Source organism: Scyliorhinus canicula, chromosome 6 (assembly GCF_902713615.1).
Source record: "Scyliorhinus canicula chromosome 6, sScyCan1.1, whole genome shotgun sequence".
Classification (NCBI taxonomy): Eukaryota; Metazoa; Chordata; class Chondrichthyes; order Carcharhiniformes; family Scyliorhinidae; genus Scyliorhinus; species Scyliorhinus canicula.
The window spans coordinates 27,817,868-27,831,508 of NC_052151.1; the positions used below are offsets into that span (position 1 = coordinate 27,817,868).

Sequence of the window (13,641 nt, forward strand, 5' to 3'; positions counted from 1 at the left end):
GGGGAGACGAACAGAATGTACTTTGCACATCTGCAGTTCATGCAATTCATTGCTTCAGATAGAAGCAATTTTGGTCATTGAAGTTTCAGTTATTAAGGCAAGATCAGCCACCCCAGCAACCCGGTATGGATGAGCCCCCTGTGAGTTGACCAGATCCTGACATTCACTCTGAGTGACCTGCTCATGAATTGAATTTCTCTTCTGTCTTTTAGAGACACGAGCAGTTGCAGACAGATGTCCAGTCAGCCCATTAGCCCACCTCAGATGAGGATTCATTCAGTGAAGATCCATCACTACAATCACCTGCACCCTCCACCAGCACAGAGACACATACCTCAGTAGGACATGAATCTAGATTGGGCTTGAGGTCACTTTCTGGAGGTCACCTCACTGACACATCTCTACAGCAGTCAGAGGCAGTGATGCCCCTGTCTCTGGCACCAGGAGGATTGCTGGAGAACAGGCACCTGCTCAGTCTGAGTCGGGGATGAGTCTTTGGAAATGGCCATACAATACATGCTGGAGATGCAAAGACAGGCAGCGAACATCAGGCAGAGTTATGATAGGCAGGCAACAGACTAGATCAAATGCTGGAGGTATCTGTCCATGTCCCATCGTGACTCTAACATGCAAGCGCCTTGAGGTCACAATGGAAGGCTGGCAGCTACCTTGCAGACCCTGGTCCAGCAGGTTCAGCCATTTGCATGAACCTGCACTCCATTCTTCTCGGCATGGGTGAGATCTATTACTGGATAGGCAAGAGAGAACCAGCCACCTCGACCTTCCTCCAGGCGTCCATGTCAAGGAGTCAGGCAGGAGACCTCAGGCACCTAAAGAGAGGAGGACCATCAGCTGGACACCCTGGATCCATCTACCCAGGAGACTCCCAAGACAAGTGTCCAGCTTCTGCTTGTGACATAGCAATGGTTAAGAAAATGAGGAAATACAAAGAGCACATTGGTGCATGCGTTTTCACAAACTGTAAACATCATGCACTTTTGTAAATACATTTGTGGTTCATGATAAAGGTCTCATCATGTGAGTGCCACTTTCATATGAATCCACGTACCCTCTCATTGCGAAGGTGATCCAATCTCTCACTCCGTGATTGTCTCACTTTGTGTGCCTCAGAATCATGTAACGTTTAGCAGATTTGTGTTCCTCAACTGCATTGAGATTTGATCCTTTAAGCCTTGCAGCTCACCATAGAATTAGGTGTGCTTATGTGCCTTGGAGGGTTAAATATAATTGTTTCATCAACACTGAGCTGTGTTGATTCTCCTCAGCGTCACAGCACTGTTGCTTCAAAGTGCCAGGGACCTGGGTTCTATTCCCGGCTTCGGTCACTCTGTGCAGAGTCTGCACATTCTCCAGCGTCCGTGTGGGTTTCCTCCCACAAGTCCCTAAAGTCGTGCTTGTTAGATGAATTGGACACTCTGAATTCTCTCTCAGTGTACCCAAACAGGTGCCGGAATGTGGTGACTAGGGGATTTTCACAGTAACGTCATTGCTGTGTTAATGTAAGCCTACATGTGACACTAATAAAGGTTATTATTATTATTATTATTATTGTTATTAGAAGCCAGTCTGCAGCCAATTTGATTCACTCCAGATGATATCAAGAAATGGCTGAAGGAACTGGATACTGCGACAGCTATGGGCCCTGACAACAGTCCGGCAATGCTACTGAAGACTTATGCTCCAGAACCTGCCACACCCCCAGCCAACTGTTGCAGTACAACTATAACACTGGCATCTACCCAGCAATGTGGAAAATTCCCAGCTATGTCCTGTATATAAAAACAGGACAATTCCAACCCGGCCAATTACCTCCCCGTTAGTAAAGTGATTGAAGGAGTCATCAACAGTGATATCAAGCGATAATCGCTTAGCAATAACCTGCTCACTGACACTCAGATGGGTTCCACCAGCTCCTGGCTGCCTTACAGCCTTGGTTCAAACATGGACAAAAGAACTGAACTCCAGAGGGGAAGTGAGAATAACTGCCCTTGACTTCAAGGCAGCATTTTACTGAGTATGGCATCAAGGAGCCCTAGCAAAACTGGATTAGCCAGATAGATGTTTACAGCACTGTCTTTAGAGACAAAGTATGATATGAGACAAAATGACAAAGCAATATTACTAATCAAACAAATTGCTAAGTGAAAGTCAGGAGGCAGACACACTTAAGATTTTCAGAAAGAGGCAGCTAATGATTTTTTAAATGCAGGAGAGTTCTGAAGAGTGTTAAGTTATGTATGTGAAATGGAATTGAAAAGGTAAAGGCCAGGATTTGGTTCTCGGAAAGAGAATCCTCTCCCCAACAGGTTGCAGAACTGATGGGAACCTTGCGTTTGTTACATGGGAGAAGCCGAATGCAATTTGAGTGTCCCAATTGGCCAGCGTCAGGCCTTCCACTGGATTTAGGACCTTGGGAGTGAAGTCCTTCCCATCCTCCACCCCACGAGAGTCACCAGCCAATCACAGGCCAACAGTGCAACAGGAATCCCAGGCACAGCTACTGGATCCCAGGTCACAGTCAAGTGATCTGGAAATAAGGGTCACGGGGAGGGGTGTCAGAGGCGGGGGGGGGGGGGGGGGGGGGGGGGGGGGGGGGGGGTGGCTTTTAATACCCCATCCTCTTCCCAATGCCTGATTCCTTAATGGGGCACTACAAAGCCACAAGCATACCAACAAGGCGACCTGCAGGAGGCACGCTAGAGCCCTGTGAGCCCCTTTAAATCTCAGGGCCACCACTAAATTAGCTTGGGGCGAATTAGTGTCAAATGGCTCATTAATGAATCTAATTGATATCCTGCTGCTGGGGTTGGTATTCCCAAATTGGACCCTTCCCGGCCCTAACCTTTTTGTTTCTTTATAAATTTAAAGTATCCAATTCATTTTATTTCCAATTAAGGGGCAATTTAGCGTGGCCAATCCACCTACCCTGCATATCTTTAGGTTGTGGGGGTGAGACCCATGCAGACACGGGGAGAATGTGCAAACCCCACACAGACAGTGACCTGGGACCGGGATCGAATCTGAGACTTCAGCGCAGTGAATCAGCAGTGCTAACCACTGTGCCACAGTGCTGCCCATCCCACCCTAACCTAATTGGGGACAATTTTCCAGAGGCTGTGAATTTGATGCGAGTACTCCCCTCAATTCTCTCTCCTCCGCCACCATGCCTGCTCTTGTGCGTTCAGTTACATTTTGTCCAAAGGGGGAGCTAAATTGCCCCAGAGTGAAAAGGAAAGCAAAGGAATTCAGCAGCAAACTTAGAGAAATGTAAAGCTTTCAAAGTTAATTCATAGGTTTCACCTTCTGCCTTTGAGCTTATTGTGCAAGGAAGGTGACAGAAAAGAAACGGTAAATTATCCTTGTTTTTTTAAATCAAATTTCACTTCAGTTTTTTTACAGTGTTACAAACAAAGAATTTTGGGCAGCATTGTGGCGCAGTGGTTAGCACTGCTGCCTCAGGGCGACGATGGTCCGGGTTCGATCCCGGTCCCAGGTCACTGTCCATGTGGAATTTGCATATTCTCCCCACGTCTTCTTGGTCTCACCTCCACAACCGAAAAAGGTACGCAGTGTAGGTGAATTCGCTAAATTGTCCAATAATTGGAAAAAAAAAAATTGGGTACCTTAAATTTATTTTACAAAACAAACAAAGAATTTATTGTCCTGTGACTCTGCTCAGAACACTAATAGTCTTTTCTAGCCAAAAGGTAGGGCGGCACGGTGGCACAGTGGTTAGAATTGCTGCCTCACAGCGCCAGGGACCCGTGTTCAATTCCAACCTCCGGTGACTGTGTGGAGTTTGTACGTTCTCCCAGTGTCTGTGTGGGTTTCGTCCAGGTGCTTCGGTTTCCTCCCACAGTCCAAAGTTGAGCAAGTTAGGTGGATTGCCATGCTAAATTGTCCTTTTCATGTCCAAGAGAAAAGATTGGGTGGGGTTATGGTGATAGGGCATGGGTGGGGTGCTCCTTCGGAGGTCGGTGCAGGCTTGATGGGTAGAATGGCCTCCTTCTGTACTGTACTATGATTGTAAAACCTAACCTGAATCAAGGAAAGTCCTGAAGTAAACCTGATAGTTGATCATTTCAGTTTTGCTTTATATTTTACGTGTAACGACTCTGCTTTCATCAGACATTTTATGTTGTGGAATTAATTTTAGCTGTAATCAGCACATTCTGTCTTGTACTGTGATTCCAGTGATGGAGAAAATAATATAAGACAAAACTTAACTGGAAGGAAGGGGAAGAAGCAATAAAATGTGCATATACTAAAACACATATTTGAAAATGTTTTTGCCCTTGTTTGTCAGATACTTAGCTAATACCATGGAAGAGGATGAAGAGGAATACAAGTATGAAATTTTTCCATGGGCTCTTGGAAAGAAATGGAAGAAATTATTTCCAGATTTCTTAAAGCAAAGAGATCAGCTATGGGCCAAAATCAGTTATAGGGCAGCTGTGAGCAAGCGCTGTTGTGAGGAGGTAAGAATGAGCACATATTAATACTTCAGTATAAGCATTAGCCTTTTGCACAGCCACACTCATAATCGTACCTGAGTTAGGATATTCTTTCTGCCTGCTCAGAAAATGCCCTACATCGCAGTTGAAAACCAGAAAATAGTAGGACATTAAATCTGTCAATTTGTTTGTCCATTCAGTTAGATCATGGATGATATGTAATTGAACTCTATTTCTCCACCTTGGTTCAGTATTCCTTAATACCCTCCCCGATAACAAAAATCTTATATCATTTTTGAATTTTTTAATTGATCTTGTCTTAACTACTTTTTGTAGGAGAGAACTCCAGATTTCCCCTAAGCTTGGTGTGAAGGAGCTTTGAAAGATCTGAATACCTCAGTTAGATAATCTTACAATCCTCACTCCTCAAGGGAATGCAACCGTAATCTATTCAGCTTGTCCTCTTAATCTAACCATTTTATAATAATAATAACAATAATCTTTATTGTCACAAGTAGGCTTACATTGCAATGAAGTTACTATGAAAATCCCCTAGTCACCACATTCCGGCGCCTTTTCGGGTACACACAGGGAGAATTTAGAATGTCCAAATTATCTAACAGCACGTCTTTCGGAACTAGTGTGAGGAAGCCGGAGCACCCGGAGGAAACCCACGCAGACATGGGGAGAACGTGCAGACTCCGCACAGACTGTGACCCACCCGGGAATTGAACCTGAGACCTTGCTGCTGTGAAACCCCAGCGCTCCCGTGCTAGGGTTACCGTACTGCCGTACTGTCATGGTACTATTCTGGTGCATCTATACTACACTCCTTACAGGACCTGTATATCCTTGCGGCTGTGCCATGCCCAGAACTGAACACTCTACCCCAGGGGTGGTCTAACTAGAGTTTCACACCGGGTGGTGACCTGCTTGAAGACCTCAGGTAGTGATTAATTGACAAGATTGTCAAGAGTTAACTCCCTACAATATACCTCTGTTCAATGTCTCTTGCTCCTCCACATAAAGTATGGCTGAGGTAGAAATTTGGTTTCAAATGCTGTTAGGCTGGATTCTGTTTGGGATTTAAGCCCCAAAAAAAGAGTCCCTTTTTGGGTGCATATAGGAGGGTCTCTCTCAGTGCCTGCAGCACCGAGAATGACCCTGCTATCAAATGGAACTCTGTTGTTCTTTCTGGCTTCGGTTGGAACCTCATTTCCTCCATTGCCCCAACTTTCCTCTTAGGGGGTCCTCGAGCCCCCCTCCCCTACCCTTTTAAGGGCAGGGAACCCTCAAGCTCGATCCCTGGCATGGGCAACCTGGCACCTTGGCAGTGCCAGCCTGGTACCCTGACAGGGCTCTTGCCCACCTGGCAGTGCCACCCAGGCATCCTGGCAGTGCTAGCCTTGCACTCCAGGGTGCCCAGGTGCACTGCCAAAGTGCCAGGCTGACAGTGCAGGGTGCCCAGGTGCTACTGGGAGTGCCGGGGTACCACCCTGCCCAGAGCTCGACCACCCGGGGACCTCCAATGGTCTGGGTGACCCCCTATGGTATCGTTACGCCTGGTCCTCATTTGTGTGGACCATTGCTAAACGGCGCCATGGCGAGGTCTCCCAGGCACGGGTGTTCGTTTCCGGGCCTTGGGAGAATTGGGCGCCGGCATATTTAAATAAGCCTAATGACTCACTTAAATATGTTAATATGGGTCTTGTCCAGCGAGAGCGAGATCCAGGTTGCTGGATTTAACGACTTCATTGTGTCACCGAGTCGGGTACAACGAGGCTATTCGATTGCGCCCCAAGTGTTCCTGTCAGGACTGAATAGTATGTGATTTGCGTTTCTGTTGGGGGCAATATTTGCTCAGCAATTCAGGACATTCTGCCTACATGAATTGAGAGCAATTCCCATTTCCGCTGATGTCTGATTTGTTGGGGCCGGAATTAGCGAAGATGAGCCTGACAAGCTGGAGCTGCTTATAAGCGCTCTACTCACCACGCGTTCTGTGCCAGCCAAGAAGATGGCACAAAGAAGATCTACCCCGCTTTCGGGAATGTGAGGTGAATAGAATTCTGGACGCTTTGGAGGAAAGGAGGGACACCACCTTCCCCAGGATGGGGTGCCGACTCGAGCCAGCCATCGTCAACAGTGCCTGGGAGGAGATGGCAAAGGCTGTTAGTGCTGCCAGCCTCACACGAAGGACCGAAACCCAGATGAATGACCTCCTCAGGGCGGCTCAGGTGTGTCACCACCGCTTGGACGTTCCGGCACGGAAGCACTGTTGCTTCACAGCACCAGGGTCGTAGCTTTGATTCTCGGCTTGGGTCACTGTCTGTTTGGAGTCTGCGCGTTCTCCCTGTGTCTGTGTGGGTTTCCTCCCACAAGTCCCGAAAGACATGCTGTTAGGTAATTTGGATATTCTGAATTCTCCCTCTGTGTACCCGCATAGGCACCGGAATGTGGCGACTAGAGGAATTTCACAGTAACTTCATTTCAGTGTTAATGTTAGCCTACTTGTGACAATAAAGATTATTATTGTGCCCCTGGCACCATATCCGTCCCTCGCTCCTCTCATCACAACCCCCACCCCCCCAAATCCACTAGAGGCCAACAACACCCCACCTGCCTGCATCTTCCTTACAACTACCCTCCACCAAACACATGTATTGTCCTATTGGCGAGGAGCCTTGCACACACACGCCACCAAATACAGACCCCTTGTAGAAACCGCCTCCCAGTGTCCCCTAGGATAAGGCGGCCTATAAGAGGCGCAAGCACCAATAAATTGGAGTGGGCTTCCCTGAACTGCGGGTCCACACCGCAGCCAAGGAGAGGGCACTGCACCTAGTGGGTGAGGGGTCGAGGAAAAGGCAGTGGCTTCCACAGAGGTCAGGTTCCAGCAAGTGAGAGCCCAATACAATGCTGATGTCCCGATAGCAAGTGAGTCACCCCTCTCCCACAGACCAGTCCTTCCCAAGATCTCTTCATGTCTTTTGCCTTGCAAATCAGACTGGGTCGTCCAAGGTCGCTGGCCCCCAACCACATCCCCAGCACACCCCGAGCACTACTCTGGGGTAGACACCAACTTTGTGTCACTGCTGTCACCTGCATCCACCACCATCATAGAGACTATCACTTCACGTCACACATGCTACAGCACATCAAGTGGAGGCAGAAACTCCCGAGGGAGCAGATGGTCGGAGAGTTATTCGATCCCAGGGAACAACTGCCATCCAGACAGGTATTGCGATTCTGGAAAGTATGATCCCATCATTGGTAGAGATGCAGACACAGTGTCGGCACAGTGGCTAGCACTGCTGCCTTACGGCGCTGAGGTTTGATCCCGGCTCTGGGTCACTGTCCGTATGGAATTTGCACATTCTCTCCATGTTTACGTGGGTTTTGCCCCACGACCCAAAGATATACAGGGTAGGTGAATTCACCACGCTAAGTTGCCCCTTAATTGGAAAAAATGAATTGGGTACTCTAAATTTATATTTTAAAAAAGAGATGCAGACACAGAGCCAGAATTTACAGGAGGGTGTGTCAGCAACTTTCCAGTGCCTGCAGGTACTGCTGGAAGGGTCAAACCACGTTCAGGTATAGGTGATGTTGCCGACAATGCGTGGTACCCAGGCTAACACTATGTATTGAGGGGGGAAATCAATTGGCGGATTCGTTAATAATAATTAAATAATTGGAAATCTATTCAAATGATGTGCATGGTCTTTGTGGGCATGAACCTCATGACATTGCCTGCGATGGGCGAGAAAAATCAGGAAACGCAATTTCTTCAGAGAGATCGTGGGCAGGATTCTCCAATTGCCGACAGCGAAATCGCATTCCGCGATTGGCCAGAGAATCTGTTTTTACTCCGAAATCAGAAGTGGCGCTGTTCTTCGGACGCTCCGCCCCCTCAAAAACGGTGTAATCGCTGAGTACAGCACACGCCATTGGGATGGCCTCAGGACGTCACCTGAGGCCCTCCTCCCATGCTCCATCCCTGATGGGCCGACTTCCCAACAGAGTCGGTTGCGTGTGCTCACAGTTTTCAGAGACCTCGCTTGGCGGATGCGGACTGTGTCCAGCGCTGCCACAGTTGGGGGGGGGGGGGGGGGGGGGAAAGTGAGGAGACATTCCGCTAGCCAGGGGGGGCTTCAGCGGGGGCTGGGGGACTGGAGTTACAGAGGGGGCACTATCTGCCAGGTCAGGTCTGAGCGCGGCCGGCGCCATGCTGTACGGCGCAACCTCTGCAGTTTGCCGCCATGCGCAGCCACGGACCTGGCAATTCTCCATCCGTAGGTAATGCTGGGGGCTTTACTTGGCGAGGCTGCTAGCCCCCCACCGGGTGGAGCATCAGTGCGGGAGTTGGGTGGCGGGGTGACTTTTTCATTGTTAAACTAGACACATGCTCCGGACATAGCCTCAAAATCGGAGAATCCAACCCCGTGTTTCCCAATTCTCGCGGGATTCTCCACCTGTGTTACCGATCCCGTGCACGGCTATTGTGGGCTCAAAATCGGCCACAGGATCTCAGACGCCAGACATGAGTGGACTGCAACCACCATTAAGGGAAAGGGTAGCACAAATGCCAGCTTACAACAGGGCAGGGTTATAGTTTAGTTCTGCTGCAGAGGAATCAGATGAGGACATGAATGTGGTAATTGTACAGAAAAATAGTGATGAGCAAGCATAATGAAATGCTTGGTGCATTGGCAGGCCTACCAGAAAGGCTGCAGTCACTGTCAAGGAGCATGGAGGAATCCAACAAAAACTTTGCTTAGGGGTTTGTGCAGATCTTGGAGACCTTCATAGAACATAGAACAGTACAGCACAGAACAGGCCCTTCGGCCCTCAATGTTGTGCCGAGCAATGATCACCCCACTTAAACCCACGTAACCTGCATACCCGTAACCCAACAATCCCCCCGTTAACCTTACACTACGGGCAATTTAGCATGGCCAATCCACCTAACCCGCACATCTTTGGACTGTGGGAGGAAACCGGAGCACCCGGAGGAAACCCACGCACACACGGGGAGGACATGCAGACTCCACACAGACAGTGACCCAGCCGGGAATCGAACCTGGGACCCTGGAGCTGTGAAGCATTGATGCTAACCACCATGCTACCGTGAGGCCCCCTGAGTGGAAACAATGGCCAACTCCATTACACTTGTCAATCCAATCAGCACCTGGTAGCAGATATTTCAGCTTTCATCACAGCACCAGAAGAAACTACTCAGTATATGGGTGCTGCACTGGAATCTCTGACTGCTGCCATCATGGTTGCGGACAGTACTGTTCAAAAAGGCACATGCAACAGCCCAGCAGTCTGTCCTCTAACAGATTGCTAGGGAAGTGCTGTCCTAAGGGAATTCAAAATGACTGTTTGGAGATCAACCTGCTGCGCTCTGTCAGCATCCGTCCTCTCACTATATCCATTCCACAATCGCCTTGCTGTTCTTTACAGCCATCCAGCCTAAATTGCTACCACAGATGCTTAGATGGTGCAGCCTGAAACTTGGTTTTCTAGGGCCAGAACAGTTCAAGAGCATCCTGCATTGTTAGCTATTGTCTCCTCCACTGAAAGACAGTCGTCTTCCACCAGCCATACTGCAACCATTTGGATAGCTTTGCCGAGGACCTCGCGATGTGGAGATGCGGCATTGGACTGGGGTGGGCACAGTAAGAAGTCTTACAACACCAGGTTAAAGTCCAACAGTTTTGTTTGGAGTCACTAGCTTTCTGAGCACTGCTCCTTCAAAGGAGCTGCCCTCTGAAAGCTAGTTATTCCAAACAAAACTGTTTGACTTTAACCTGCTGTTGTAGGACTTCTGACTAGGAGCTCGAGGACAGTCAAAGCCCCATGTAAGCCACGCACTAAGAGAATGCGCAATGGTAATTCGTTGAATTTTGTATGAAATATTAATTCGATAGTTTGATGAAGTTGGATTGGGATCTTTGTTTGGTGTTGATTTTAATTTTAGCATTACAGTCAAGAGCATCGTGCATGGTCAGTAACCGAGCTAAGGTAAGGTGTAAGACTGTTGGTGAATAGGGAATTGTCATTGTGTTCATTGGTGGCATAGTAAACTGAGCCAATCCTGGGCAGCCCGGCCAGAAGAGAGTTGATTTGGCTGCCTCTTCCCTTTCTCTTCCTCAGCTGCTCAGCGTAAATCTTCTTAAAATTTTGCAAAAAAACAATAGCAAGTCTGAGGATTAGGAGTACTGTAGAAACAAGCAGAGGGCCACCAATAGGTTGGCAGGACAAATTGAGATACCAGTGAAAAAAGCATACCACATCCTAGGCTTTATTAACAGGGGCATAGAGTGTAACAGCAAGGAGGTTGTCCTATTTTGGGTAAATCAGTTAAACTAAATTAACAAATTAAAGAACAAAATAAAAAGGTATTAAAGGAATACTGCATCAAACAAAAACAAATTCTGAAGGAAACTTAAAACAGTCAAACAAAAGGTGTTTAAAGAGGATAAAGCATCTCAGACCCCACGGTGCCCACCAGGAAAGCAAGGCGGTTATGTTGAACTTGTATAAGACCGTCTCTGGGACACTGTCCTTGTGGAGTTTGCACATTCTCCCGTGTTTGCGAGGGTTTCGCCCCCACAACCCAAAGATGTGCAGGGTAGGTGGATTGGCCAGGCTACATTGCCCCTTAATTGGAAAAAAAATTAATCGGGCAAACTAAATTTCTTTAAAAAAAGAACTTGTACAAGACACTAGTTAGACCTCAGCTAGAATATTGCTTATAGTTCTGGGCATTGGAGTAAATGCAGAAGAGGTTTAGGAGAATGGTTCCAGGGATGAGAATGACAATTATGAATATAGATTGAAGAAGTTGGGACTATTTTCCTTGGAGAAAAGAAGGCTGAGAGGAATTTGTTTCTTAGCAATATTCAAAAATAATGAGGGACCTGGACAGAGTAGATAGGGGAAACAGTTCCCAGTCATGAAATGATCAAGAACAAGAGGGCAAAGTTCAGAAACAAGAGGGCACAGATTTAAATAAGTGGCCAAAAAGAAAAATGAAATGTGCTAAAACCAAAATTAACACAACAAATGGTTAAGGTCTGGAATGCACTACGGTGGAGGCAGGCTAAATCAAGGAATTCAAGAAGGAATTTGATGATTATTTGAAAAGAAACAATCTGCAGGATTACGAGAAGGCGGGAGAATGACACTCTGAGAGGCTCATCGGAATGAGGAAATAGCAGAGGTATTGAACAAATATTTTGTGTCTGTCTTCACAGGAGAAGACACAAGTTTCAGACTAGTAATTAACTTGGGGGGCTAAAAATGGTGAGGATATTAATATCAGCAGAGAAAAAAATATTGGAGAAACTGAAGGGACTAAAATCCAAAAATCCATAGGAACCGATGGCCTACATCCTAGTGATGTTAAATACATAGGTGCAGATTATAGTGAATGTGCTGGTTATGATTTTCCAAAATTCCTTAGATTCAGAAACAGTCCCATTAAATTATAAATTGGTAAATATTGTACCAAAAATATTCCAGAATGGAGGGAGAGAGAAAACAAGTGAACTACAGGCCAGTTAGCCTAACATCAGTTGTTGGAAAATCACTGGAATCTATTATCTAGGCAGAACAAGCAGTGCACTTATAAAAAGCAGAGGGCGCGATTCTCTGTAAAAATTTCTGGTGTGGTAACGAGCAGGAATTACCGCGAGGTTCCAGGCGCTCGGCTCAGCGAGGTGGCAACGTTAATTCGTCCACTTAATGAGGCTTCATGCCGCAAATGAAGGCTCACCAGCTGATTTGCTGGGACTACGCTCGCCAGCCCCCCGATAACAAGGTCGAGCAGCATTTAAGCTGCACTTGCTCAGCCAACCCCAGCCAGCTCGCAATGATGGAGCTAAGAAGACCAGCCCCAAGATTCGGGCTCGCTGACCTGGGGAGGCTTTGAGACTCAGTGGAGGCCAGGAGGGATGTCCTGTTCCCCCGAGGGTCTTAGTAGGTGAGCCATAGGGCAGCTAGTGCTGCCTGGGGCAAGGTGGCAGCGGCTGTGAGCGACGGGTGTGTGACCAGAAGAACTGGCCTCCAGTGCCGAAAAAACGCCAATGACTACACCGGGCAGCCCAAGTGAGTAGACACCCCCCCCCCCCCCCCCCCCCCCCAGGGAGCATCCAACTCCCCATGCGACCCCCAACCCTCCCTCCACACCCCCATTCCCACCGCTGTGAACCACGCTTGTGGCTAACCATGCCCCCTCTGTGTCTCCTCAGGAAAAGCTCTTGTCAGGAGAGGCTCCAGACCAGCGGAGGGGTGACGGACTTCCTCACCTGGAGGTGACTGGGGACAGATTGGTCACCCGCGGAGGCTGGTGGACGCCACAGAGGTGAGGAACCACCGGGCTCCACCTGGGGAGGACCTATCAAACGTGAGTTATTATTGTTATTGCCTTACCGACTGACCCATCCTTCCCACTGACCACATGCCCATTCTCCCGCTGGCCCACCAGCCTACGGCGCAGGGCCATCCTGGGTGGCACCCTCTCCTGCCTCCCAAGTCACCACTTTGGAGGAGAATCAAAGGATGCCACTGTCATTGTCGCGACATAGCTGTCATCCCCATCCTCCACCAGCGCAGATACACGCACCTCGGTGGGACATGTTAGTAGACAGGTTATTTGGGGCACAATCTGGTGAGCATCACACTGCTGCTAATGCCCATCAGGTGGAGACAGGAACCCCCAATTGAGACAGCAGTCGGACATCTGCTGGATCCCAGGAGCCAGCTGAGTCCCAGCCTGATGCTGAGCCTGTGGAACAGAGTTACCCAGAGCTATTGGAGACGATAGGGAGCAGCCGGGACATTCAGTTGGGGATGTTAGCATCACTCCAGCAGATACGCTTGGAGGTGTCCCAGAGGTTATGGGCGCAGGAGATTTTGCTGGCAATGAGTGGCACTGAGACCAACACTGCTAGGGTGGTGACCGCAGTGGAAACCTGGTGCACAATGTTGCCACCATTAGGGAAAGTGTCCAAGGCGTCGCGCATTCGGTGACGGCCATGGCTGAGGGTCTCGGCGGAATTTCTGCCTCGCTGGGGGATGTCACCCAGTACCAGGCTGACCCTGATGAGGCGCTGAGGGACATGTCCCGCTCTCAGATGGGCATGGCAGAGGTGCT

General features: G+C 48.5%; 1 protein-coding gene across 5 annotated transcripts in view; it reads left to right on the forward strand.

Moving 5' to 3' along the window:
* The window catches only part of spdya (speedy/RINGO cell cycle regulator family member A), a 77,544-nt gene that overhangs the window by 38,577 nt on the left and 25,326 nt on the right, over positions 1-13,641 (forward strand). For all 5 annotated transcript variants that reach the window (XM_038799078.1, XM_038799082.1, XM_038799081.1 and 2 more), the window contains one exon: positions 4,328-4,499. In XM_038799078.1, coding sequence (XP_038655006.1) covers positions 4,328-4,499 — 172 coding nt within the window. The remainder of the gene's footprint in view (positions 1-4,327; positions 4,500-13,641) is intronic.